Source organism: Camelus dromedarius, chromosome 18 (genome assembly GCF_036321535.1).
Source record: "Camelus dromedarius isolate mCamDro1 chromosome 18, mCamDro1.pat, whole genome shotgun sequence".
Taxonomy (NCBI): Eukaryota; Metazoa; Chordata; class Mammalia; order Artiodactyla; family Camelidae; genus Camelus; species Camelus dromedarius.
In genome coordinates, this window is record NC_087453.1 from 24,806,908 (window position 1) to 24,832,602 (window position 25,695).

The 25,695-nt window shown below is 48.0% G+C and overlaps 1 protein-coding gene across 2 annotated transcripts; it reads left to right on the plus strand.

Annotated features, from left to right (window-relative positions):
- Positions 1–1,024: 1,024 nt before the first annotated feature.
- MAVS (mitochondrial antiviral signaling protein) lies at positions 1,025–15,703 on the plus strand. 2 transcript variants are annotated; one of them, XM_010988240.3, is made up of 7 exons: positions 1,025–1,165; positions 4,420–4,608; positions 5,541–5,715; positions 7,032–7,177; positions 7,925–8,081; positions 10,014–10,528; positions 11,383–15,703. In XM_010988240.3, the coding sequence occupies exons 2-7, from the start codon at positions 4,492–4,494 to the stop codon at positions 11,839–11,841; spliced, it is 1,569 nt and encodes a 522-aa protein (XP_010986542.2). In that variant the 5' UTR covers positions 1,025–1,165; positions 4,420–4,491; the 3' UTR covers positions 11,842–15,703. The 2 variants fall into 2 exon arrangements, with proteins under 2 accessions (XP_010986542.2, XP_010986541.2); XM_010988239.3 differs by lacking the exon at positions 1,025–1,165 and adding an exon at positions 1,172–2,080.
- The last annotated feature ends 9,992 nt before the right edge of the window (positions 15,704–25,695 follow it).

Here is a 25,695-nt window from a genome sequence, read left to right on the forward strand (position 1 = left end):
GCTCTTTGTGCTTGGTTGGTTAGCCATGATGCCTATTCATCCTGGTAAGATTGATCCGTGTTGTGTTTATCAATAATTTGTTTCTCTTGTCTGTTCTTTTTCACTGCTGTATATGACACGGTTTGTCTCCATTTTCCTGCTGATGGACATTTGCGTTGTTTCTAGAGCTTGCCTATTATGAATAAAGCCACTATGAACGTTAGCTATCGTGCCTGTTTCTAGGTGGACCCATAGGTCACTCAGGAGTGGTTGCTGGGTGATACGGTTGGCGTACGTTTAACTTAAGAACTGCCATTTCCCCAAATCTTTTGATCTCTCTTTAAAACAGGAAAAAAGAAACCTCTACCTGGTTATTTTGAGAATACTTAATGGGCCCTAAGACGTAAGACTTTAAATCTGTACCTGGAACCCAGTGAGCACTCAGTAATTCCTGGCCTTTGCCCCAGCAGAGGGAGGGTGAGGCGGTTGGCGAGCACTTAGGAGAGGTACCGCCCCAAATCCTTGGGCGGAGAGGACTTTCCCACGCAGCACTCAAGGCCCACACCGGAAGTGCCTGGCGAGCCAACTTTGGCGCCCCTGCCCTGTATATACCTACCTGTCCCAAAATTCCACCCCCCTCGCCCCCGCCACTCCTTCCTGCCTCCTCAAGCCCAGGGGGAGCGTCGCCTGGCTGAGTGCTCGCGCCCTTGTGAGCTTTGTGTGTCACCCAGTGTTTACTGAGCACTCTGTGTGCTGGGCCCTGGGCGCCCAGGAGCGAACGACATAAAGACCCTCACCCCACAAATTACTCGGCGGGAGGAGGGGTAGCTTTGCGTAGGAAGCGTCGGGACCGAGTCCGCCACAGTTTCTACTTGGTTTCTAGCCAGACCCTTGGAGAATTCCCCTGGAAGTTGCTCGAGAGGAACAAAAAAAGAACATTTGCTCCTCCGCGCCCCAGCAGGAACCGAGGTCAGTCCCGAGTGCGTGTCCAGCGCATCCAGGCCCCAAAACCGAGGCCAAGCGCCTGCCCCCGCCGCCCTGAGGATCCAGCTCGCCCGGAAGCCCCGCCCCCGCCGTTTGGCCTGTGGCCGCGCGGCCCGGGCCCTGCCCCTCCCTGCCTCCCTGCCGGGGAGGGTTCCGGGCTGTCCTCGATCAAAGGCTGGTCGCCTGACCGCGACTACCCAAGGTAAGAGCGCTGCGCTGGGAGCTCTGTCCTCTCAGCTCAGGGCGCACGGACGTCCTTCCGGAAGGTGGCCTGCGGTGCAGGAGCCGAATGGGACTCGGGAGTCCTCCAGGGCGCGTGGGCCTTGTGGCGCGCGGGGGGCCAGGAAGAGTGGGTCCTAATTAAGGCATCAAGGGCTCCGCGCGCCGCATCTTGCACCAGGGACTCGGGGGGTGGGTGGCGCGGGGCGTCTGCTCGTGCTGAAGGGGAGGTTGGGGCGGAAGGAGTCGGGTCCTGGCTGCTGGGCTCTTCCAGCCGCTGGCAGGCCCAGGGTGACCTCCAGGCGAGGCCTATCCCGGGTGCGCCAACCCCTGGCGGCCAAGGCCGCGCTTGCGGGTCGAGGGCTGCCGCCCTCCCCTGGGTCTTGACTGTTCCCCGTGGTGACACCTGTTCAGAACGGCCTCTTGGCGCTCCCCGGACCTAGATCTGGCCCAGGAATTCAGAAATAGGCCCTGAGGCTATGAGGCCTCGTCCCTTCCGGGCGGGTGGAGTTTTCTTTCTGGAAAGCGCTCGGAGCCTCAGGAGCAGTGGGGTCGGAATCGCTCCTTGCCGCGGCGGTCCGGAACACTCCGCCGGGAATCTTCTGTGAGACGGCAAGAGGGCGCCAGGAAAACACTGGAAAAAACAAAACTGTTTGGAAACTGAGAGACGTCTGAGGAACAGATAGCGAGCTGAGAACCGCTGCTTTGGAGGGCAGTGTTGGAATGTCCTCAGACCTGTCGGAAAGATTTCCATCTCTCACAAGAGAAGGGACTAAAATACTGCGTCCTACCAGGAGCACCCTCACTCAGCGCCTCTCTTCCGCCCCGGCCCTCGCCCCAGGAGGGGTTGTATGAGTCTCACTTGCTGCAGGGGTCGCTGTGCCCTGCAAGGTGTATGGTGAGTTGCAATGAGGCAGCAGGTCCTGGGTTGCAGTCCTGTCAGGCCAAAGTTCAGCCGTGCAACTTGGCGTCACTTCTTCTCTCGTGGGATCGTGGCAAGGATTAAATGAAAGAAACTTAGGTTGTGCCTGCCTATAGTGGACCCTCAATAAATATGAACAAATATGGGCTTCCTTTCTTTTTGGTTGGACCCTTTCTTCCCCCATGCTCCTGCTAAACTCTATGCCTCCCGCTGGGATGCAGAAGAACGTTATCACCTGACTCTTGATCCCCTGGGAGAGAAGGAGAAAAGAGTCTGCCACCACAGAGTTGTTCTTTCCTCATCTCCTGAAGGCTCAAGGGACCCCCACCCCAACTCCCTGATCCTCTTGACCTCTGTAGTTAGTACTTGCCCCACCGGGAATGTAGCTCCTGGTGGTTTGCAGAGCAAGTCATGGGACATGTGGCTGTAAGGCCAGTGAGCAGCAGGTCGGCAGGACTGCTGCCCCATATCCCATGTGGCAGAAGCCTGGCAGCCTGAACAGCTTTTGGGAACTCTCTGCTCTGCAACACTGTCTCCTAGGCGTCCCACCTAATCTTGACACCCATGTTTCTACTCCAGCCTGCCCCTCTCTCCTTTGCTCCCTTCCCTTCTTGAAAACCCCTTTGGACTCCAGTAGCATCTTATGCTTCTCTTGTTGAAAATGGAGCTTTGGAGTCCCCTCTGCACCACTACTTCTTCCCCAGATTCTCTGGCTTGCTAAGTAGCACCCTCCACCCACCCAGTGCCTAAGAAGTCAGCCTTGATTCTTCTCTCTCCTTTACCTCTCATATCCACAGAATACTGGGAATCCAGCCACTCTTGCCATCTCCATGGTTACTATACTGGCCATACCCATTACGTGTTCCCTGCTATCGCCTCCTGACTTGTCTCCTTGCTTCCATCCTGTTCCCTCCACAATCCAGTGTCCTCAAAACCACCACAGAGGTCTTGAACATAAATCAAATCTTCTCCCTTCTGTGCTCAGAACGCTTCCTGTTTCACTCCAAATAAAACCTAAAGTCCTTTCCTATATTGTCCTAAGTGAGTGGCCCTTTCCAACCTCCTTGACCTTGATCTTTGCCCCTCCCCCTAACTTTCTAAACCTGGATCACTCCAATCTACTTTCTGTTCTTCAAACATGCCAAACTCGTTCCCACCTTAGGACTTCTTGCTTGCTGTGCCCTCTGCCTAAAACACGGATCTTACAGCCAAGAACAGTTCAGCTCAAATGTCAATTCAGAAAGACTTCCCTGACCATCCCAGTTCAAGCAGCATGCCCTTCTTCAGGGGCTCTGTCTCCTTATCTGCTTTATTTTCTCTGTAATCTTTATTACTTTATTACTAGCTGGAATTCTTATTTAGGGTATATTTACTGATTCGTTATCTGTCCCACTCTAGTAGAATATAAATTGGTTAATGACAGAGATCTTGTCTGTCTTATTCCCTGCATGAGAGACAAATAAGAAACAAGCAAACAAACATTTATAATTGCAAACTGTGGTAAGTAGTACATAAGAAACCCACAGCAATTGATTGTACTTGGGGCACTTTTAAATTTCAGGCTTACAAAGCTGGACTACTGTGTTGTCAACCAAGCTCTCTGAGCCATTTAGGGGTGAGGACAAGGCTGGAAAAAACTGGTAACTTGCCCTGGGTCACACTGTGAGTGAAACTCAGCCTCCTACCCTAAGGATATGTATGTAGCAAGCTTTAATGGTAGGCTTACAGTCATGTTCTGGAAAGAACCTGGTCCTGGATCCTGAAGACCTCAGTTCTTTGCTCTTCTACTAACTAGCAAGCCCTCTTCATTTCTTGGAACTTCATTTTCTTGACCACTAGAGTAGGATGGGTTGTATTATGATCACGCTAGGTGCTTTCTTCTCCTTCTCCCCTCCTTCTCCTCCCCTTCCCCCCAGTATACTTCAAAGAAGCAGGACTTCCAGGTGGAACCCTCTTGCTGTCAGCAGCTAGGGGCACATTCAGACCTGGGGATGATGAGGGAGGTGGAGCCAGAGCCCTCCCCAACACTGACCAACCTGCAGGGCAGAAATGGGTTCTAGGTCTTCTGGATCTGTTTTTGTTTTGCTTTGTTTGTCCATCAGTTTGTTTTTAAGCAAATTCATCGATCAATTCATTTTTAAAGAGATTAATTTAATAATCCTGTTTCATTATTGCCTGGGTCGGGACTCAGGCAGTAATGAAATAGGATTATTAAAGAAAAAAGCAAAAATTCCAAAGAGCTGAGAAAGAAAGAACTGCTTTTTGCCCAACCTCACTCCCAATTCTGTTGCCATGTGTGGTCTGTTTTCTTCCAGTATTTTTTCCTCTCTCATTCCATCCACACTTCATGGGCCAGAGCCCTCTGTCACTTCAGAACCTGGACAGTGATGACGTTTGCCGAGGACAAGACTTATCAGTATATCCGCAACAATCACAGCAATTTTTGCCATATCCATGTTCTGGAGATTCTGCCTTACCTGTCCTGCCTCACAGCAAGTGACCAGGTGAGCCAGGGTGTGACAACCAGGCACTGATTCGGGGCAGGGCTGTGGAATTGGGAGCTTCTCCCAGGCCAGGGCCAACTCCTTCCATCTCTGTAGTCTGTCTCCTGCTTCCCGTCCTTGACATTTTTCTAACTTTCATAATAAAGTGTGCCTCAGGGTGTCCTTTCCAGCCTCCCTGAGCTCCCTCTTGTGTCGTTTTGGTGTAGTGCACCAAAATACGGCATAGATTTCTGGGCTCCGGGCCCCTCACCCACATTTATCAGAATCTTCTTTTTCTTCATCTTCCTCTCTCTTGTCCTGTGTCCTTGTTCCTGTTTAGTTTTGATTCCATTCTCCTTGTTATGGGACCTGTCCTGGCAGGGAGCCTGGGGCTCAGTCTTGAGAGTCCATGGGAATAAGACTGTTCTAGCTCCCTCAGCACATGCTGTGGAGTGGGCCTGGCCCCTCCCATTTTAGCTGTCCCCAGATTGAACCCAGCAGACTCCGTCCACCTCCTGCATGCAGATGCTGGTGGTGTGCGGGTCTGCGGCTGGTGGGGTTTGGCTCCTTCCTCTTGTGTTTTGGTGTTTATGGGACTACCTTGCCATTTAGTTCTGCAGTAAATGCTTTCTATGGGTTTTTGTTTCTGCTACCTGGTTATTTGTTTGTATGTGCTAAGCCTCAATTTCCTCATCAGTAGAGTGGGTATAATAATAGCATTAAATAAGATTCTTCATACAAAGCTCTGAGCAGAACGCTTGAGAGCCTATTTCTGGTAGCTGCTTTTAAACCTGGGCTCAAACCCTGGCCTTGTCCTAGGCTCTGACCCAGTTTCAGATGGTTGCCTCCCTCTGTGGCTTTCTAGGTACCTCCAGTTGCAGCTGCCCCCTCCAGGGTGGGGAAAGGGTCAGGACCACCTGGCTTGAGCTAGGCAGTGGGGCTGTGTCTTTCAGGACCGACTGCGGGCCTCCTATGAGCGCTGGGGGAACCAGGGCACCCTGTGGGAGCTCTTCAGCAGCCTTCGGCGGAGGAGCGGCTGGGTGCATTCCTTCATCGAAGCGCTGAGGAGCTGTGAGCATTCTTGCCTCGCTGACGAAGTGGCTCGCGTCTACCAGAGCAACCTGCCCCGTGAGCCTCCTGCCCTGGGCCTCTTCTGGGACTCCTGTCTGATTCCACTGGCCTCCCCTCTTCTTCTCTCCTCACCCCATACCTCTGGCTTCCTCTGTCACCCTCCTTCCAGCCTCCTGGGCAGTGGACAAACCTGAGTGTAGATCCCAGTTTGGCCACTTAATAACCATTATTAACCCTTTGGTCAGGCCCCTTTGTCTCCCTAAGCCTCAGTCTTCTTCTCTGTAAAATAGGGCTAATGGCAACATCTACCTTGCAGGGCTGCAGTAGACACCATGGGATGATGGCGTATTGAGTGCTCTCCTGGGGCTGAGACCCTCCCATATGCTCAGCAAATAGAGCCTTAATTTTTGTGGCCATGATGATGGCCTCCCACCCTCTTCCTCCTGTCTCCTCTCCCTCAGTTCACCTTCCCTCTCTCTGCTCATCTCTCTCCCCTCCTTTCACTTTACCGCTCTTCTCCCCGTGGATTCCTTCCTTCCTTTCTCGTCATCTCTTCCCCTCCCACTGGTTTCCCCTGAAGCCTTTTAGCCCCCACCCACAGCTGCCCAGTTATCCCTCAGTGTCTCTCGGTGCTCCCTGCCAGGCCCAGTGCCCAGGGAAGGGTCTGGTGAGCTCAGGGTCTCAGGGGCTGAAGCAGGACGACTTGCGCCAGCCCTACTTATATTTCAGACTAGAGACAACTCCTGACACCCTGCTTAGATTTACAGTCTTAGCATGTCTGTGTGTTTGCCTTTCTTCTTTTCCCTCTTTTCCTCCTTCCCTCCCTCTCTCCCCTCCTTCCTTCCTCCCTCCCTGTCTCCCCTCCTTCCTTCCTGCCTAACTCATCTCTTCATTTGTGGAGGTTAGCAGTGGCTCCCTCAAATACAGACAGCTGTGGTGGGGCCAGGGGTAGGGGCAAAGGAGAGGGACTGAGGAGGCAGCTTTAAGTCAGGGGTCAGTTAGTGGTGAGGGCCACCCGTGAGGAGGAGGAGGAGGAGGAAGCGCCTGGGTCCCAGGATGTCCGGGACAGAAGTGATGACTGCTGACACAGTCTGGGTGGTGAGAGGCCTGCGAGGTGCCCTTCCCTTCCGTACTCTCCTCTCACCCATTGCTCCTTCTGCTGATCCTTGTCCTCTCTAGCGCCACTCTCCCTTCCACACCTGCCTCCACTTGGTGAAGCTTGTCACCTTTGGGGAGTACCTCCCACGTCAGGACAGCTTTTGGAGCTGTGGGACTGACAGACAAGGACCTGGGGGCCTAGGAACACCCAGGCCTCTCCTGTCACTGACAGCCCCCCAGTTCCTCCTCGACATCACTGTATCTTTGTCCCTCAGGGACTCCAAACCAACCCCCAGCCCCAGTGGAGCCACCGTCAGTTCCTGCTGTGGCCCCCAGCAGCCTCCACAACTGCTACAGAGAGGATGAGCTGAGTTATCCTATTCCTGTCCAGGACACCGAGCCGCCAGAGTCCCCGGGAGAGGTGCGTCTTCACAGTCTACCTTGAGCCTTCTGCTTCTGTGTTCCTGTCTGCCCACTTCTGCTCACCCAGCCTTCCAGAGGCCCTCTCCTGTGCCCCACAAATCATGCCTAATCTCTGCTCAGAACCCCAGGGCTCCCCTACTGGGGATCTGCCCTAGACCAGCTCCCAGACTGCCAGCCAGGACTTCACTATGTGGCAGCCCCCAACCTTCTGTCATCAGCTAGCTGTGAGGTCAGTTTTGAGGTCTTTGCAGTAGTCCACGTGAGATGTTGAGCTGGCTCGAGGGATCAAGGGGTGATTAAATGAGGGGGAGTGAGGGAGCAAGAGGTGAGGGGGTAGGAGGTGGATGGTGGGAGCTGAAATCATTCCTAGTAAAGTCAAGTTTGGGGGGAAAGATGACTGATTCTATTGGGATATGATGTAGGGTATCAAGGAGACACAAAGTCATGGACTTGCATCCCAAGACAGGGGTCTGTGCAGTGGTCCCACAGATGGGGACCTTTCTGTAGGGCCAGACAGATGAAAGGGACCCTGTCATGAAATGACAGGATGATTTTCTGTGAGGTGGGTTCAAAGTCACCTGTAGACAGAAGTTGTGGCAATGATGAAAGCTGAGGCAAGGGCTTCCTTGGCTCCTGTGCTCCATGGCGTGGGCTGAGGCCTGCGAGAGCTGCCCCAAGAGCAGAAGCTGCCCTTTGCCCGCCCCTGGGAGAAGCAACTGCCTTATTCACATTTTCCCTCTTGCAGAGTTCAAAGAAAGTCCCACAGTCATCCAGCTCTGGGGCTGTCCTGAAGAGGCTGAGTGGCCCCCCGGAACCCTCCTCTGACACAGTGGCTCTCAGCCCCCTCCCCTCCGGTGGGCCTCAGGAGCAGGACACAGAGCCAGGCCGCACCCACACAGCAGGTATGTCCAGACTCCGGAGTCAGAGGGCCTTTCTCACCTCCCGGTCAGGGTAAGGGTTAGAGTGGCCCCTCTGGCTGTCTTGGACAGGAGGCAAAGGTAGGAATAAAAGGAGCTCATCCCAGGGAACAACCCAATTCCTTAGAGGGCATGTTGGTTAGCATTTGCTGTGTGACATACAATCCCAAAATTTAATGGCTTTAAATATTTATTTAGTTCATAATTGTGTGGGTCAGCAACTGGGGCTCGCTCAGTTGGGCAGTTCTGATCTTGGCTAAGTTCCCGCTTGTATACATGTCAGTGTACACATAAGCTTTGTATAACTCTGGCTGTTGGCTGGGGTACCTTGGTTCTCTTCCATGAGTCTCTCATTTTCCAGCAGACAAGCTGATTTCATATACTTGAGAAGAGTTCTGAGAGAGAGAAAGAGAAAAAGAGAAAGAGAAAGAGAAGGAAAGAGAGGGGCTTCTGGTGCATAGGTTCAAAACTAGCGCAGAGTTCTTCCTGCCTCTTTCTGTGGGACAAAGCAAGTCACAAGGCCAACCCAGTGTCAAGAAATAGAGAGAGAGACTTCATCCCTAGATGAGAGGACTGATGAGGTGACCTTGCAGAGGGCATGGGTACAGGAAGGAGATGTGAATTAGGGCCACTAATGCACTATACCAAAGGGACTCTAGGATCTGCCAGGACCTGGAGGACAGCACCTGAAGGAGAGTGCAAGGCTAGGCCAGCTGTTGGCAGCTGGGTCTCTAGCTCCCAGTAAATCACCAAAACTTTTCAGCCCTCTGAGGAAGTATGTTGTTCATCAGCCAAGGGCCTGGACCCCTGCACCAGCCCTCTCAGTAATATAGTGCTGTCTGCTCTGATCTCCCAGACTGACATCTCTGCACCACTATTTCCCAAACTATGTTCCACATGACTGGTGCCCAGCCAGCCCTCGCTGTCCATGGGAAAGCCACAAGGCACAGCCACAAGGCACATGAGCAGTTAAAGGCTCAGAGAAGCCATCTTAGTGCCCCATGCTCTTGTCACGCCAAACTGTGCCCCAAGCTTCCATTTGTGTTTTATAGTGTCCACTTGCCATGGAACACCTTTCAGGAAATGCTGCTGTGGATCAGGGAGGCAAATGGTACTTTGATTTCAGTACAAGCATCGATACAGTTCCCGTGACATTCTGTCGTATTAGATTTGGGGCGGGAGTTGGGGGGTACATCAGAATCACCCCTCACCTTTGTCCACAGTAGGGCCTGGCATGTGCATTCTAAGAGTTCCATAGGGAATCCTGATATTTCCGCCTTTATGGACCATCACCACCTGCTCCCTCCTGCTTTCCCCACTTCAGGCCGTCCTCCCAGGGGTGGCTTTGTCCATGCAGCCCCCAAACCCTTTGGCATTAGAGAAGATTTGCACACGCTGGGGGCTGGCTGGGCCTCTGGTGCCACATGACTAATGTGAGCTCTTCTCCTTGAGCCATCCTGTTGCCCTCTGCCCTGGCCGAGGATTGCTCCTACTGGTAGGAAAAAAGGCAGTGGGAGAAACATCCAGGATTCCACTAGGCTAAGGAGAAGATGGAAGAGGCAGGCACAAGAGGAAAAGGAGGCAGGCAAGAGAAGAAAAGCAGAGGATTATTCATTAACTAATGATACTCAAGCTCCTAGACCCTGGTAGAAGGAGGGATTTACTCTTGTGAGAAAACAAGTCAAGGACTGAAGAGAGACAGGACCAAGGATACACCTGCAGCCGGCCTGGGAGAAGTGGCCAGAGGGACTGTGGAGACACCCCCTGTGGGTGGGAGGTTGGGAGGCTTAATGCAGTAGCAATGGTGTGAGTTGGGGCAGAGGGACCCTTCTCTAGCCCTCTGATCCCTGAGTCACTGTGATTTTAGGGTAATACTCTTGTGGGTTTGCGTTTCTCCTTTTGTTTCGCCACCTGCAGGCATGGTCCCCAGCCTCACACCATCCCGTGGGCCTGTGTCTCCGACTGTCTCCTTCCAGCCCTTGGCCCGTTCTACCCCCAGGGCAAGCCGCTTGCCTGGACCCCCAGTGTCAGCTCCATCTGTTGGCACCTCTTCCTCCTCCACTGGCTTGGCCTCTGCAGGGGGTGCTGGTGACCAGGCTGAAGGCACTATCTGCTCCAGTGGGGCAGGGGTGCCCACCAACTCTATGATTGCCTGCACAGCACCCTCCAAGGTACCTACCAGCTTAGCACTTGCCAGCACAGTACCTTCCAAGTTGCCCACCAGCTTGAAGCCCGCTGGTACAGTGCCCACTAATGTGCTCGCCAGTCAAGTACCATCCAAATTGCCCATCAATGCAATGCGTTCTGGCACAGTGCCACCCAAAGTGCCTGCTGGCCTGGTGCCTGACCACAAGAAGCCTACGACCATGGTGCCCAGCAGAGTGCCTGCCAACACTGGGCCCACTGTCAGGAGCAGCAACAGACCCTCGGAGGTAAGTCCTCGCAGTGATCTAGACCTCTTCCCCAAGCCCTGTCCTTGGACCCTTTCCAGTCTCCATTCTGACTCCAGCCTAGGCTGGTCCAGAGCTTTTTTTTTTTTTTTTTGAGGCTATAAGGACAGCTGAGACCCAGCCTCATCAGACCTCACACCATGTCCTTTAGAGTAATAATAATCATGAGAGCTCTTACGTGTGGATGCTTCAGAAGGGTCAGGTGGGCTTGGCCACCTTCACTGGTCATGTGCACTAACTCATTTAGAGCTCACAGCTTCCTTTTAAGCTCAGCAGTGCTATTTTGCAGACATCTCCTCAGTGAGAGGGTAGAGCAGGGTCGCCTGTCTGCCTCGATGCCTTGCTCTTCACCACTAAGATATCTGGCCTGCTCCACTGTGACCAGCGTTTTACAGACTGCAGTCCCAGCCCATCTAGCCTGGAGCAGCTGCCCAGACCCAGCAGCCTCCACAGCTGCCCGCTCCGAACCTGCAAGTCTAACCCTTCTGCTATTGTTTGCCTGGAGGGACCAAGTCCAGGACCCCTTGGGCGCATGAGGCCGCCCGTGACCAAGGGATCCCTGTGGTGGAAGTGAGCTCACAGGCAGACCAGTGAGTAGAGCTCTCAGCCCTGGAGGAGGTCGCCCCTGATGCTTCTGCAGGGCCTTGGTCCCCTCCTCCCCCACTGTCCTCCTGTACCATCAGCGAGTTGAGTCCCCAAGCAAGGGTGGCCTTGCAGCACTATGAGAACTGATGGGTCAGGGTGCTAGTTCTTGGTCTGGCCTGGGAATGGGGCCACTCAGCCTGGCTTGTCTCCCTGACATCCTCAGTCCCTTCCTGTCCCTCTTTCTTTCCCAGGAGACTCCTGCGTCTCCAGCACCCACAGGCGCTGTTGCTGGAGGTACCTTGCCCTGGCCAGACAGCAGCTCTGACCGCTGGAGCTCAGAGCCAGAGCTGAGCAAGCCTGGCGGGCTGGTATCCAGGATGGATAGCCAGCCATTCTCCATCTGCTCTGCGGATCTTGCCATCAGCTGCAGCGATTCCCTGGGCGCGGGGCCTGACAACGCCCCAGAGGAGAATGAGTACGTGTCTATGGACACCATTAGGATTCACGAGGGCCCCAGCGCCCCTCTCCTGGGGGACAGCCCTGGGATGCGCACCCCTCCGTGTGCCCCAGAGTTCCAGGCAGAGGAGGAATTGGAGGAGTCGCTGACTGTTGGGAGCATCCTCTGGGCCCCATGGCTTGGGGTGGCTGTGGCTGGGGCACTCCTGGCCACACTCCTTGCTGTGATGTACCGGCGGCGTCTGCTCCAGTGAATCCCCCAAGTCCCCTTCACCAGGCATCTAGTCCTTCCCCCGCAGCACATCCGCTGGAGCCACAGAGCAGAGCTGTCTCACCGTCCTTGACCCCTTTGCGGGGCTGACAGAGGCTGGGTCACAGGGGAGGCAGGGGCCAGGCCTGGTCTTGGGAGGCAGCATTTTCATCCCAGCTTGTGCCCTCTTGGCTCCCTTTTCATCCTTGGCTTTCTGGGCCCTGGGCTGCCCCAGGCATTCCAGACCTCACCCTGGCCATCTGGGTCACCCTTATCCTCTGGAGGAGATACCCCCGTCCAGGCCTTATCCTTCTTTACCCAAGTGCAAAGATCAGGAGACCACAAGGGCTCAGCAACATCCCCTGCCCTAGTCCCTGGCAGCTGACAGCAGATGGGTTGGGTAGGGAACCCCATAGGACATCGCTCTGGCCCCCAGTGGCTAAGCCTGAGGCTATTGTCCCAGGAGCAGCAAAGTGGCCCATCTCCAAGGACCTGACAGCTTCTAGTCCCCTGTCTCTCTGGTTCTCCTCCCCTGCCACATAAGGATGGGGAGGAGGTCTGGAGATTCCCAAGGACTCCTGGGAAGCCTGACGAGCTGCTAGGCCTGAGGACCACCTAAAGAGCCCCTTTCCAGTCTCATCCTGGTCTCTAATCTCCTCAGCTCCCTACAGGGCTTGGTGTGGGAGCACCTGCAAGGCAGAGCTCAGGTCAAGGTTTGGATTTCAGCTCCATCCCTTCTGGGCTGTGTGGCCTTGGCCACAGACTTCTCCGGTCTTGCTTAGCCACATGGACATTGTGTATCATGGCTCATCGTTCTGGGTTCTCCTGAGATTGAGGGATACAGGCCTTTGTCAAGTGCCTAGCCCAGAGTGGGTGACCACTAAATGCTTCTACTGCTCCCTGGCCAGCCTAGTAGAGATGAGGGCATGAGAGGCAGAGTGCCCAGTGGGTAAGGGTGCAACTCTGTAGTGTACGGTGGCCTAGGCCTGCGTCTTGCTCTGTCTTTCTCACTAACTATGCTCTTGGGCAAGGTGTTTACCTCTCTGTGTCTCCATTTTCTCACCTGTAAAATGGAGATGAATAACATTTTTAATATGTATATATCCTAGTGTTGTGAGGATTAAATGAATTTATCTATTTAGAATGGTTGGATACATGTTGTTACTATCCCTATTCAAATATGGAGGAACTGGAGCACTTGGCTACACCTTTAGAGGCAGATGGCAGACCCTCCTGCCTCCCCACCTTTTCTATTTGCCTCTTACTTTATCCCGTGCATTGGGGAATTATTTGGGAGTGGGGAGGGAGGCATGTCCACTGGGGCATCTATACAGGATGGGGGCTGGGGTGCCCCCAACAGCCAGATTGGTGGGTATCCTTGTGGATTCTCTTCAGGTGGCCATTGCTGGACAAGGGGCAGACACAGGAGGCTCAGGAGCTACCTTCATTTCTGGGCTCTTTAAGAGACAAGGACTAGAGCCCTGGGGAGGCATATGAGGTAGGGGTCCCTGTGGCCCACGCCCAAGCTCTCAGTCTGAAGGTCCTGCACCCTCCTTTGGCTGCTGCAACCTTTCTTTTCACTGCCCTAGGGGACTTCAGCAACCTAATGACCTCTACTTCTACCTCTGAACTTCTCTTCAACCCTCTCTCCAAACCCAACAGACTGCACCCTGAAACTAAGTGCTCACTACCCAAGCTGTTTGCACCACTCCCCATCACCCCTGCGCTTAACCACCCTCTGTGCTCCTCCCTCCCTCCCAGGTACCAAGGTCAGAGAACAAGTCATACACTGGTACTGGTTTTAATGTGTTACCCTCCCAAGGTGATTTTGGAAAAAAGTATCTCAAGAAAGCAGTGTGTAGACCCAAAGAATGCTACTTGAGTGGTAGAACTTCAAGCACAGTGACCAGCCATATGGGGATATACCTTTGGGTAATATGTGTAGGAAACATCCAGGGACCTACCTGGTGCTTTTCAAATTATGCTGCCCTGAAGCTCTGACTTGGCCTGCATTGAACAGCATCCCTATTTTGGCTGTTTTCAATCTGAAGGCCTCTAAAATGCCAACTTCAAGCAGAATTGGGATTGGCCAGTGTGTGGAGGCCTGTGGCCAGGAGAGGGCTTGGGTTGATGACGTGTGTCAGATCTCAGGAGTCCTGGGTTTGGAGTGTGGTTTCAGCTGCAGGAAGGTGCATGTAGGAGGGAAACCCAGGCAGGTTCCCCTCATGGATGATGGAGAGAGGGAGGAAGGACCAAGGAGGACAGGGGGGACCTCTTCCCCCTGTGGTGGGCACAGCTACCTACACCTGGAGACTTGGGAAATCACCCTTCAGCTTGAGGGAAAGGCTAGGGTGGGGCCAGAGGGCCAGGTACTGTCCTAAGCACTTAGGGCAGACTCACCAGTAGCTGAGGTACCTGCATATAAATCCATCTCCATCTTTACTCTCTCCTGTTGAAAAAGTTCCCTTAAAGCCCAAGGACCACCAGTGCTTCTCCTTCCCTGGGAAACACCTGCAGACTCTGCTTGACGGACCACGGAAACCAGGCCAATGCCTTTCCCTCACCGCGTTTCCCTTGTTTGATGTACTCACATTCAATTGATTTAGGGGAGTTCCTAGTCAAAGATCAGCAGGATGCCCTTTACTCTTTCAGGCCTTGGATTATTTATAGCTTCATTTAAGAAACATTTTTTATTATTATTATGGAAAACTTAAGCACGCATGGAAGTAGAGAAAATAGAATAATATCCCCCCCCATATGCCCATTACCCAGTTTTAATTATGGACTCATGGACAGTCTTGTTCATTTCTGCCTGATTCTCCTTTTTCTGTGCAGATTTCTTTCATAAGTCAGAGAGTAAAGGGTTCAGAAAGCCAAGGGACAGACTTGGGTCAGAAGGATTTTGTGGCAAAGGCTCTCTCTCTCTCTCTCTTTTTTTTCAAGGCAGCATTAGGTAACAATTAGGCATTCCTCTCTTGGTTTCTTGGCCTCAGTGGGTGATATCCCTCTTGAATCAATTCAAAGTATAAGCAGTGCCGGGTCCCTGTCTTAGGAGGAGAAAACCAGAGGGGTTCCTTCATTGGCAAGCTCCTTGGAGGTGCCTGGCTACTGCTCCTGTCCCAAAGAGGAGGTGATTGACAGGTGTGTCCAGTGGCAGTTTGCCCCATTGCACGAGGGATTGCTCTAGGATCTGACGGAGCCCTTCCAGGAGGCAGAAATTCCCATTCTTGGCCAGGCTCAAACTCTGCAGTATGTCTCCTGCTCCTATAGGAGTTTCCCAGGAATGGAGTAATTCAGGCCTTGAGGTCCCTTGCTTTCCAGCAATGCACTATCGTGAAGCTGATGACCAAGGAACACCTCCACCCCGACCTGCAGGGAAAGTAGTGTCCAGGGTCCCTGGGCTCATTGGTGCTGGAAGTGATAACTCTTCATGAATGAAAATCACATGCTATCCCCTGCCACCCCATGCTCACCTTTCTGCTTTTTGTCCTGTAGGCAGGGGCCATGAAGTTCACACTTGGTGCAGATCATGGTCACCCAGAATTCCTCACTCCTGTTGTTAATAACAGCAACGGTGGAAAGGGCTACCACTTACCTCATACCATGCTGTGTGCCAGGTGCTGGGCTAGGTGCCTTACGTATACTAACTCATTTAATCCTCACAAAGACCTTATGAAAGGGGTACAATTATGACCCAATTTACAGCTGGTCTGCAAGACTGGGAGGGAGGAAGGGCCAGAGGGGACAATGCAGGGAAAACTCTGACCCCTGAGCCCCAGAGCTGGGTGTTCTGCATGCCCATGATCCATAGCTGATTGGATGTCTGGACCTTGGGACCCCAATTAAAGTGAGATTTCACACCATCACATCTCTGCCCAGTGTGCTGAGATCTGCCCCTTGCCGTAATAGTGTAATAATGTGCAATATATGATTAATATGGTCTCAGAGATGTTTATCAATATGACTGTAATCACTGTGTGTGTGTGTGACCAGGCTCAGTGGGCGAGGCAGGGGACATAAGTGCAAAATGCCAGGCCTCTGGAGGCCAGTGTGGTTTAGCAGACATTGTTTGTTAAAGGATTCTCTTGTGCCAAGTCTAAGGCCTAAAATGAGTAAGACACCTGCATACCCTGCAGTGCTTGGAAATGGCTCACAAAGTGTGTTGGAGACAAATAGCTTTCATGTCATGTTTTCATGTACAACATGAACATCACCAAATACATCATCAACAAATACTGTGTCCTGAGCACGGGGATGGGCCTTGGAGACACAATAGTAAAGCAAGGAGTCCACCTTAGGTGCCCCCTCCATCACCCACTGCCTGCAGTATAATTGTGAGTGGTCTAAAGGAGTGTCCAAAAGCATGGGTGGAGGTGGAAGGGGGAGGGACAAGTGTTATTTTGATCAATCATGTAGTATCAGTAATTATAACAACGAAATCCAGAAAAGCAGTGAAACTTAGATCCTCTAGGGAACAAGAAAAATATTAAGTGTAAATTTATAAAGACACCTACCAGAAAGGCTAAAATGAAAGTGTCTGACAAGATCAAGTGTTGATGGAAATATAGAGCAACTGAAACGCTCAGACTTTAGGGGGACTGTAAGTTGGTAAAAACCCTGTTAGAAAATTGGCAATATCTACTAAAGCTGAGCACATGCATAGCCTGGACTCAGCAGTTCCATTTCTAGGTATGTACATGACAGAAACGAGAGCTCTTGTCTACCAAGATATGTGCAGGGATATTTCTAACTGCACTGTTCATAGTAGCCCCAAACTGGAATCAACCCAAATGTCTATCCATGGTAGAATGGTTATATAAGTTAGGATAAAGTCATACAGTAGAATATTAGTATACAACAATGAGTATGAATGAAAATATTGTTACACACAACATGGGTATGTCTCACGGACATGATGTTGAGCAAAAGAAGTCAGTACATATACAAAAGTGCTCCCTGTGTGATTCTATTCCTATAGAAAATACAGAAATAAGTAAAGTGATCTATGGTGCTGAAAGTCAGCATGGTTAGCTTTGGGAGGGATAGATACTTCCTGATTTGGGTGTTGGTTTTATGAGTATGTTCAGACTCCCTGTTAGAGATACTGAGATAAACCAAGGTCACTCACAGGACAACAAACAGAGGCTGTTCATTCAGAGCTGGCAAGAAAGGCCACTGTCACTTGCATTTGGCAGGGAGGGAATCAAAGGCAGGCAGGAATGGGAGAGCATGATGAAAAAAAAAAAGGGAAGGCTTCAGATGTGCTGTGATTGGAGGCTGTTTGCCTAGGACACTGGAGGCCAGCTAACTAGAAGAGGGACGTCAGGAGCATATTTGACTTCCTCTGGTTGATCCTGAGTTGGAAGAAAGGAAGGAGTGGTAAGGGACTGGGAAGAAGATGGCACACATTGACCAAGTCCTGATCATTCAAGGCCGACTACTACAGAGGTTGTGGATTGGCTTTCCTGGCTGGGTACTGCAGAGAGTTCATATATGGCCTGGCCACGTCCTTTTGTATATTCAGTCTCTCAGAGGGAAGGGTAGGGGCTCTGAGAGGGGCCTCCACTGCTGGAATGGGATGGGAGTGGGCACATACACATTTCATCCAGCTCCCCATCCTTCCCTGGAGTCAGTGGTGCTGCCCGTGAGAATAAGGCTAATAGCTAGAAAGTCATTGCTTAGCTACTGCACCCAGTAAGGTTTTTTTTTTTTTCTTTAAGGCCTGGCTTAAAGCCCAGCTCCTATTGGAAGTTTTCTCTGACTAGATCTCACTCACTTACTAGCCTCCTTAAATTCTCATGGTTTACCTCAAACCCTGCAGAGTAAATTCTCATCTTCTCGCCTGCATTTAAAAAACCCACATTGAATATCTTCCTTCTACTTAATGCTGTTTCTAAAAAAAAAAAAAAAAAAAAAAAGGCAACAAAACCAAAATACGCCTTCAACTCCACAACTTTTTATTTAAATAAAATATACATACTGAAGAGGGTACTCAGAGACAGAAGGGAGGTGGGAGGGCAGCAGCCAGAAGGGTGGAGGTGGGGAGAGAAAATGGGAGGGAGGAGAAAGATGAGGCAGGGGAGGAAGCCCTGAGCTCTGTTTCTGGGCCCACAGCCAACTCCTGGTGTCCCTTTCCTTCCTGGGCCTGTAAACCGTGAGGCTGGACCAGGTGATGTCACATCCTCCTCCTCCAGAGCTCAGTCCCATTGGCCCTTGAGTGTCCTTGGTGTGGACAAGTTGCACCGGCTTCCTTCCCTCCTGCCTCCTCCTTCCCCATCTCCAGGTGCCATGGCCATATTGTCTGAATCGCTGATTTCCTAGCAATCAGATGCTGTCTCCTATTTAATCAATTTGCTTGTATTTAACATAAAAAGAAAAATCTTTTCATTTTCGCATGCAGCTGGAAATCTGCTTCTTGCAAGAGTCCTGCCCAAAGGAATCAGGAAAGAGAGAAACTGTGGTAACTGCTGAAAGAATTGCTTTTTTCCCTACTTGCTGTCTCGATGATGTCCTTAGAATTGTGTCCATGGACGCGTGTTTGCAGTAATTCCATTATTATCACCTCTGGAACTTCAGATCCTTTAACACTTCATTCAGTTATGAGGGTCTACTATGGCCAGATGTCAGCTTGTATTGAGGCTCCTGCGATGAGCATAAACAGAACTTTCCAGCTCAGGGACTTGTTCGGGACTTCTCCCCCTTTTCCCTCCTGCCTTCGCTTTCAGGAGGCTGCTACTCAGAGACAAGCTCCTCAACTCTCCGCATGTGGCCGGCTGTCACCTTCTGGCCTGGCTCAGTGGACTCCTTCCTCCCCATCCAGTCCAGGTGGGTCACTCTCCCCTCAGAATTTTCACCTTCTTTATAATCTAGTCTCTTTAAATTATCTTTAAATTACACAGGTAATACACAAATATGTGTTCACTATAAAAAATGAAAATCTCGAACTATAGAGAGTCACATAGGTCAGAGTTTCTCAGACTTCAGTAGAGATAACGAATCCTCTGGGGATCTTGTTAAAAGCAGGTGCTGACTCATTGAGTCACTTCATTTCTAAAGAGACTTTTTTGAGTAAAGACAAAAAGCAACAATTGATAATGTCCTTCATTCCCTTACAATCCTGTTTTCTTTTTAGGGGATTTGATGGACATCAGTCCTTGCCTTTCTCTGTGCACTTCTATGCCATTTGATAGCCCTGACTTAATCCCATCCTTGGCTTGAGGCCAGGGACGCTCTCTGAGGTCCTGTTCATAGCAGTGGGTGCAGGGCCTGCTGGCCTCCAGCCTCCGCCACAGCTCCCTGTAGTGCTCCACAAACTACTGTTGCCAAGCTTAATGGCTCTTTGTTCAACTGAATTTAGTTCATGCAACAATCCAAACAATTTGGTCATTGTTTCAGTTGGTTGAGGACCCTCTGGTTCTGAATTTTTTCCCACCATATGCAGGATGTGCCACCAAATCACTGATGAAATGGACAGCAGGGCAAAGCCAGAGTCCACACAATGCTACTCAGACCACGGGTCCACTGACTCATCATTAATTGACTAATCAGCTTCTACTCTCCCTCCAGTCAACTAACAGTTAAGAGTATACACAACACAACCACTAGGGAGGTGTATCCATTAACTAATGCTACATGAGAAATTATGCCAAAACTTAATAGCTGAAAACAACACGGTCGGTATCTCACAGCTTCTGTGGGTTAAGATTCCAGGTGCAGGTTGCTAGATCCTCTGGCTTAGGGCGTCTTGCAAGGCTGTAATCAAGGTGTCGGCCAGGGCTGCAGCCATCTCAAAGCTCACTCTGGGGAGGATTCACTTCCAAGCTCACTCATGTGGTTGTTGCAGGATTCAGTTCCTCACTGAATTGTTGCTCTGAGGGACGCACTTCCTTGTTGGCTGTTGGACAGAGGCTGCCCTCAGTTCCTTGCCACATGGGCCACTCCATAGGGCAGCACACAGCATGGTAGCTCACTTCATTAGAGTAAGTGAGAGAAAAGAACTAGAGAGATTATGAAAGCAAAACAGAAGTTACAGTCTTTTGTAACTTAATTGTGGAAGTGATATCCCATCATTTTTGGGAACTGCACTCAAGTGACAATTTACCAGGAAGTGGGGATCACTGGGAGCATCATTTTAGAAGTTTACTACCCCAGGAGGTGAATTTGGCTCTGTTCTGCAAAATAACATGTGTATTTATTCTTTGAGCTAGCAATCCTATTTCTAGAAATCTAAGCCAAAGTTCCATTGGCAAAAATAAACAAAGATGCGTACAAGGCTATTCAATATGGCACATTCTGTAAATAGCAAAGGACTGGAAATAAGCCAGGTGCCATCAGTAGGTCACTGCATAGACCGTGGTATCTCCACATTGCAGTACCATGCCGCTAAAAATAGGAATGAGAACTATCCATATTACTGTTACCGCATGATTGCCATGATTTTGCTAAATGAACAAAAGGGAAAAATGTATATAGCATATAACCTTTTATTTTAAAAAAGAACGAAAAAGCTTTATTTGAGAGTTGAGTCTTAGCATCCTGTGTGGCTCTACAGGGAGAGGACTCTTGGGAGTTTGGGCCTGATTTCCTCTGGGCCTCACCTCCTGCAGCCTTTCCATTTGCTGATTTTGCTGTGTATCCTTTCCCTGTAAAATCTTAAATGGTATTTAGTAACCACATTGTTGGTAATAATATTGATATTTTTATTCTGAAACTATTATCTGTATATTTAAAGATAAATAAGTAGTGAATGTTGTTAAGATCTTAGATTTTCAAATTAAGATAAAAGAAATTAAGTAAAAACTCTGTAACCTTAAAAATGAATGGAAAGTATTAGTATAAATCCATCATATATTTTTCTCTTTAAAAATGTATTTTCTGGCTCTATTCAGCAACATGGCCTAGGAACAATGAACAGCCCAGTAGTAATGAGCACTCCTAGTGTCCAAATTATAGCCTTTAGATACCATTCCCACTGAAAGGAACAGTTACTCCTTGGAGAAATGGCTAATTCAAGATCTGGACTGGAAATTTGTAGAGTTGAGGCTGGAACTTCTTGTCACACCAGAGAGCAAGGAAGCTGTTTGAGACTACCAGAGTCATGTTTAAATGACTGAGGAGTCAATCTGAAGGGCTTCCTTTGGCCAAATGTGGGGCAATCTGAACTCAAAAAGAAGAGTGACTCTAATGTATTGAAATTCATCAAATACATTTTTAAAATGCATGAGTTCCAACATAATAAAAGCTATTCTATGACAAACCCACAGCCAGTATAATACTCAAGGGTTAAAAATGGAAAGCCTTCCCACTAAAATTTGGAACAAGACAAAGAAGGCCACTCTCACCACTTCTAGTCAATGTAGTATTGGAAGTCCTAGCCTTAGAAATCAGATAAGAGCAGTGAGGATATAGCTCAGTGGTAGAGCACATGCTTAGCATGCACAAGGTCCTGGGTTCAATCCCCAGTACCTCCGTATAAATAAAGAAATAAAATACTTAATTACCCCTCCCCACTACTCCCCCAAGAGAAATCAGACAAGAAAAAAAAAGGGATCCAAATTGAAAAAGAGGTAAAATTGTCACTATATGCAGATGACATGATACTATATATAGAAAACCCTAAAGGCTCCACACAAAAACTACTAGAGCTGACAAAAGAATTTGGCAAGGTAGCAGGTTACAAGATTAACGTACAGAAATCGGTTGTATTTCTTTACACTAACAATGAAATATCAGAAAAGGAAAGTAAAAAAAAAAAAAAAACCCTTTTAAAATGGCATCAAGAAGAAAAAAAAAAAAAAACTTTAGGAATAGACCTGACCAAGGAGGTGAAAGACTTATATATGGAGAACTACAAAACATTGATTAAGGATATTAAAGATAATTTAAAGAAATGGAAAGATATCCCATGCTCTTGGGTTGGAAGAATTAATATTGTTAAAACGGCCAGACTACCCAAAGCAATCTACAGATTTAATGCAATCCCTATCAAATTACCCAGGACATTTTTCACAGAACTAGAACAAATAATCCTAAAATTTATATGGGGTCACAAAAGACCAAGAATTATCAAAGCAATACTGAAGAAAAGGAATGACGCTGGAGGAATAATCCCCCCAGACTTCAAACAATACTACAGAGCTACAGTAATCAAAACAATATAGTACTGGCACAAAAACAGATACATGGATCAATGGAACAGAATAGAGAGCCCAGAAATAAACCTACACAAAAAAACTATGGTCAATTAATCATGGACAAAGGAGGTAAGAATACAAAATGGAGAAAAGTCAGTCTGTTCAACAAGTAGTGTTGGGAAAACTGGACAGCTGCATGTAAATCAATGAAGTTAGAACACACCCTCACACCATACACAAAAATAAACTCAAAATGGCTTAAAGATTTAAATATAAGATAAGACACTATAAACCTCCTAGAAGGAAACATAGGCAAAACATTCTCTAACATAAATCTTAGCTCTGTTCTCCTAGGGCAGTCTACCTAGGCAATAGAAATAAAAGCAAAAATAAATAAATGGGACCTAATTAAAATTATAAGCTTTTGCACTGCAAAGGAAACCATAAACAAAACAAAAAGACAACCTACATAATGGGAGAAAATATTTGCAAATGATGTGCTGGACAAGGGCTTAATTTACAGAATATTCAAACTCATATGACATCATATCAAAAAAGAAAAAAAGCGAACAACCCGATCCAAAAATGGGCAGAAGACCTAAACAAGTATTTTTCCAACGAAGACATACAAATGGCAATAGCCATGTAAAAAAATGCTCAACATTGCTAATTATCAGAGAAATGCAAATCAAAACCACAATGACGTATCACCTCACACCAGTCAGAATATGACAATTATTAAAAAATCCACAAATGATAAATGCTGGAGAAGGTGCAGAGAAAAGGGAACCCTCCTAACATTGTTGGTGGGAATGTCGTTCGGTGCAGCCATTATGGAAAACAGTATGGAGAGTCCTTAAACAGCTGAAAATAGACTTACTATATGATCTAGCAATCCCACCCCTGGGCATATATCCAGAGGAAACTGTAATTCGAAAAGATATATGTGCCCCAATGATCATAGCAGCACCATTTACAATAGCCAAGACATGGAAACAACCTAAATGTCCATCGACAGATGACTGGATAAAGAAGCTGTGGTGTAAATACACAATGGAATACTACTCAGCCATAAAAAAGAATAAAATAATGCCATTTGCAGCAACATAGATGGACCTGGAGATTGTCATTCTAAGTGATATAAGCCAGAAAGAGAAAGTATCATATGATATCACTTATATGTGGAATCTAAAAAAATGACACAAATGAACTTATTTACAAAACAGAAACAGACTCACAGATATAGAAAACAAACTTATGGTTACCAGTGGGCAATTGGGGTGGGAAGCGGTATATTGGAAGTTTGAGATTTGCAGATACTGACTACTATGTATAAAATAGATAAACAGCAAGGTTCTACTGTATAGCACAGGGGAATATATTCAATATCTTGTAGTAACCTATAATGAAAAAGAATATGAAAAGGAATCTATGTATGTACATGTATGACTGAAACATTATGCTAAATACCAGAAATTAATACAACATTGTAAACTGACTATACTTCAGTAAAAAAATGCATGAGCCCATAATAATACTAAAAAGAAAATAATTTACTAGTTATCTCTAGAGGATGCCAGGAAACCAATTCATTCTGAAAGCTGGTCAATAAAAAGAAAGAATCTAACTCAATAAAATTAAAAACAAACAAACAAAAAAAGAAAGAATCAATCCTGCCTTTTCTATACAAGTTGTACTTCAGGATACCAAAGAGTGATAAGGGAGGGTTCTTCTTTATCAGGGAATTTTAGTTAATTAAGTGCAGAAGAGATAATAGAATTGGACTGTCATAATTTTGCAGCCTCTAATGAAATAATTTATCACCATTAGGCAATATCACTAATAGCTGGTAAAATCAGTAGATGAAGAATTGATAGAGAACTTTATAATGCATTGATTAGTCTGATGATCCCTGAACCAACTGACCAATATTAACTTCTCAAAGAGAGAAGGTAATGCAAATAAATAATGTTATAAACTAGGATTTTCCTGTTCTCCTGATGACATGAATAGGATGTAAATAGCACCATCTATGAAGAATTAGTTTAAAGAAAGCAAACCTGAATCTAATCAAGCCTCTTAGCTCTGTCAGATTACAAGAAATATACGGGACGGAAGAACAGGTTAAATTACAAAGATGCGATCATCAAAATCCTGAATGTGGGAAACTCTTCGGACAAACAACCTGGTTTCTTCAATAAATAAATTGCAAAGGGAAAATAAATAGAGGGGAGATCTTTGGGTTAAAAAAGATTTAAGAGACAAAGCAATCAAATGCAACATGTTGACCTTAGTTTGGAAACTAATTTGAACAAAATATTTGTAAAGAATAAGACTGACAATCGGGAATTTACGCACTGACAAGTAGTTAATGATATTAGGAAATTATTAATTTTTTTTGTGTGTTATAAAGTTTCTGTGAGAGTGTTAAAGAGTCGTCATCTTTTAGAGTATTTATAATGTAGTGATACATCTGGGATTTACTTCAAAATAATCCACTGAGACATAGAAGGGGTGGGGTTAAAGATGAAACAAGAAAGACTAGGAATTGAATACAGTTGAAGTTGCATGATTAGAATGTGAGGGTTCATGATACTTGACTTTTGCACAGTTTTGATGTTTTCCATAGTCAAAAGGTAAGAAACCATTTTTCTTGCGTCCTGATAGCATGACTTCCCCAAGCGCTTTCCTGAAACCACAGAGCCATGGCACCCACATCATTTCTCTGAGCTACCAGTCACTGACAGCAAAGGACTAACAATAGCTAAGTACTTACTAAGTGCCAGAAACAATGCTAACTGCTCTACGTATATTATTTAAGTATCCACCAACGTCCATTTTTAGTTTTTATCTTTTCATGAACACAGACAATACAGATGCTTATATTTTTGTTTTTTTCAGTTAAAATATTGTGGGAATCACTCCGGAGCATATAAAAACATTACATATCCCTTTTGATGGCTGCATAGCCATTGTGTAGACCTGTCACAGCTTATTCAAATGAGGTTTAGCTAGGTTAAGCGCTTGCCCCAAATCACTCAGCTGGTGCAGCCAGGATTAGAAAAGGCTGACTCTAAAGCATCTAAACTAGTGATTCTCAAACTTTGATGCATATGTGAATCACCTGGGGCTTTTGCTAAAACTGCAGATAAGGTAGGTCTGGGGTGAGGCCTGAGATTCTTTATTTCTTATAAATAACTAATTATGCAAAAGCAAGGCCAGCCTGGTACACTGGCTACCAACCTTGACTGCACATTGGAATCACCTGGGGAGTATTAAACACTACTGATGCCTGGGTCCCACCCCCAGAGGTGCCAACTTCATTTGTCTGGGATGTAGCCTGGCTATCTTTTCTCCCCTAAAAGCTCCCCAGGTGATTCCTGAGTGCAGCCTGGGCTGTGAACTACTGTCCCAGAAGCCTGCTTGTTCTGAAGGATTCTTCCAACCTCACTATGCTTATTAAGCTAGCTCCTGGGCAGGAGCTGATTGGTATCAGGTGATTTCTAATTCAGAGCAGCCTGGTGTCATTCTGTTTGTTTGTTTGCTTGTTTGTTTTTTTAAATGGAGGCTCTGTGAATTGAACCTAGTACTTCATGCATGCTAAACCTGCACTCTACCATTGAGCTACTTCCTTCCCCTCTTATTACTGTTTTAAGTTTGGGGGTTATTTTTTACCTGGTAATAGACAACTAATATGCTAGATATATGTTTGTATGCTGTTTTGT

Coding starts and splice junctions, on each gene's coding strand:
- MAVS (XM_010988239.3), top strand. Junction 4,609..5,540: donor GCCTCACAGCAAGTGACCAG/GTGAGCCAGGGT, acceptor TGTGTCTTTCAG/GACCGACTGCGGGCCTCCTA. Junction 10,529..11,382: donor GCAGCAACAGACCCTCGGAG/GTAAGTCCTCGC, acceptor TTTCTTTCCCAG/GAGACTCCTGCGTCTCCAGC.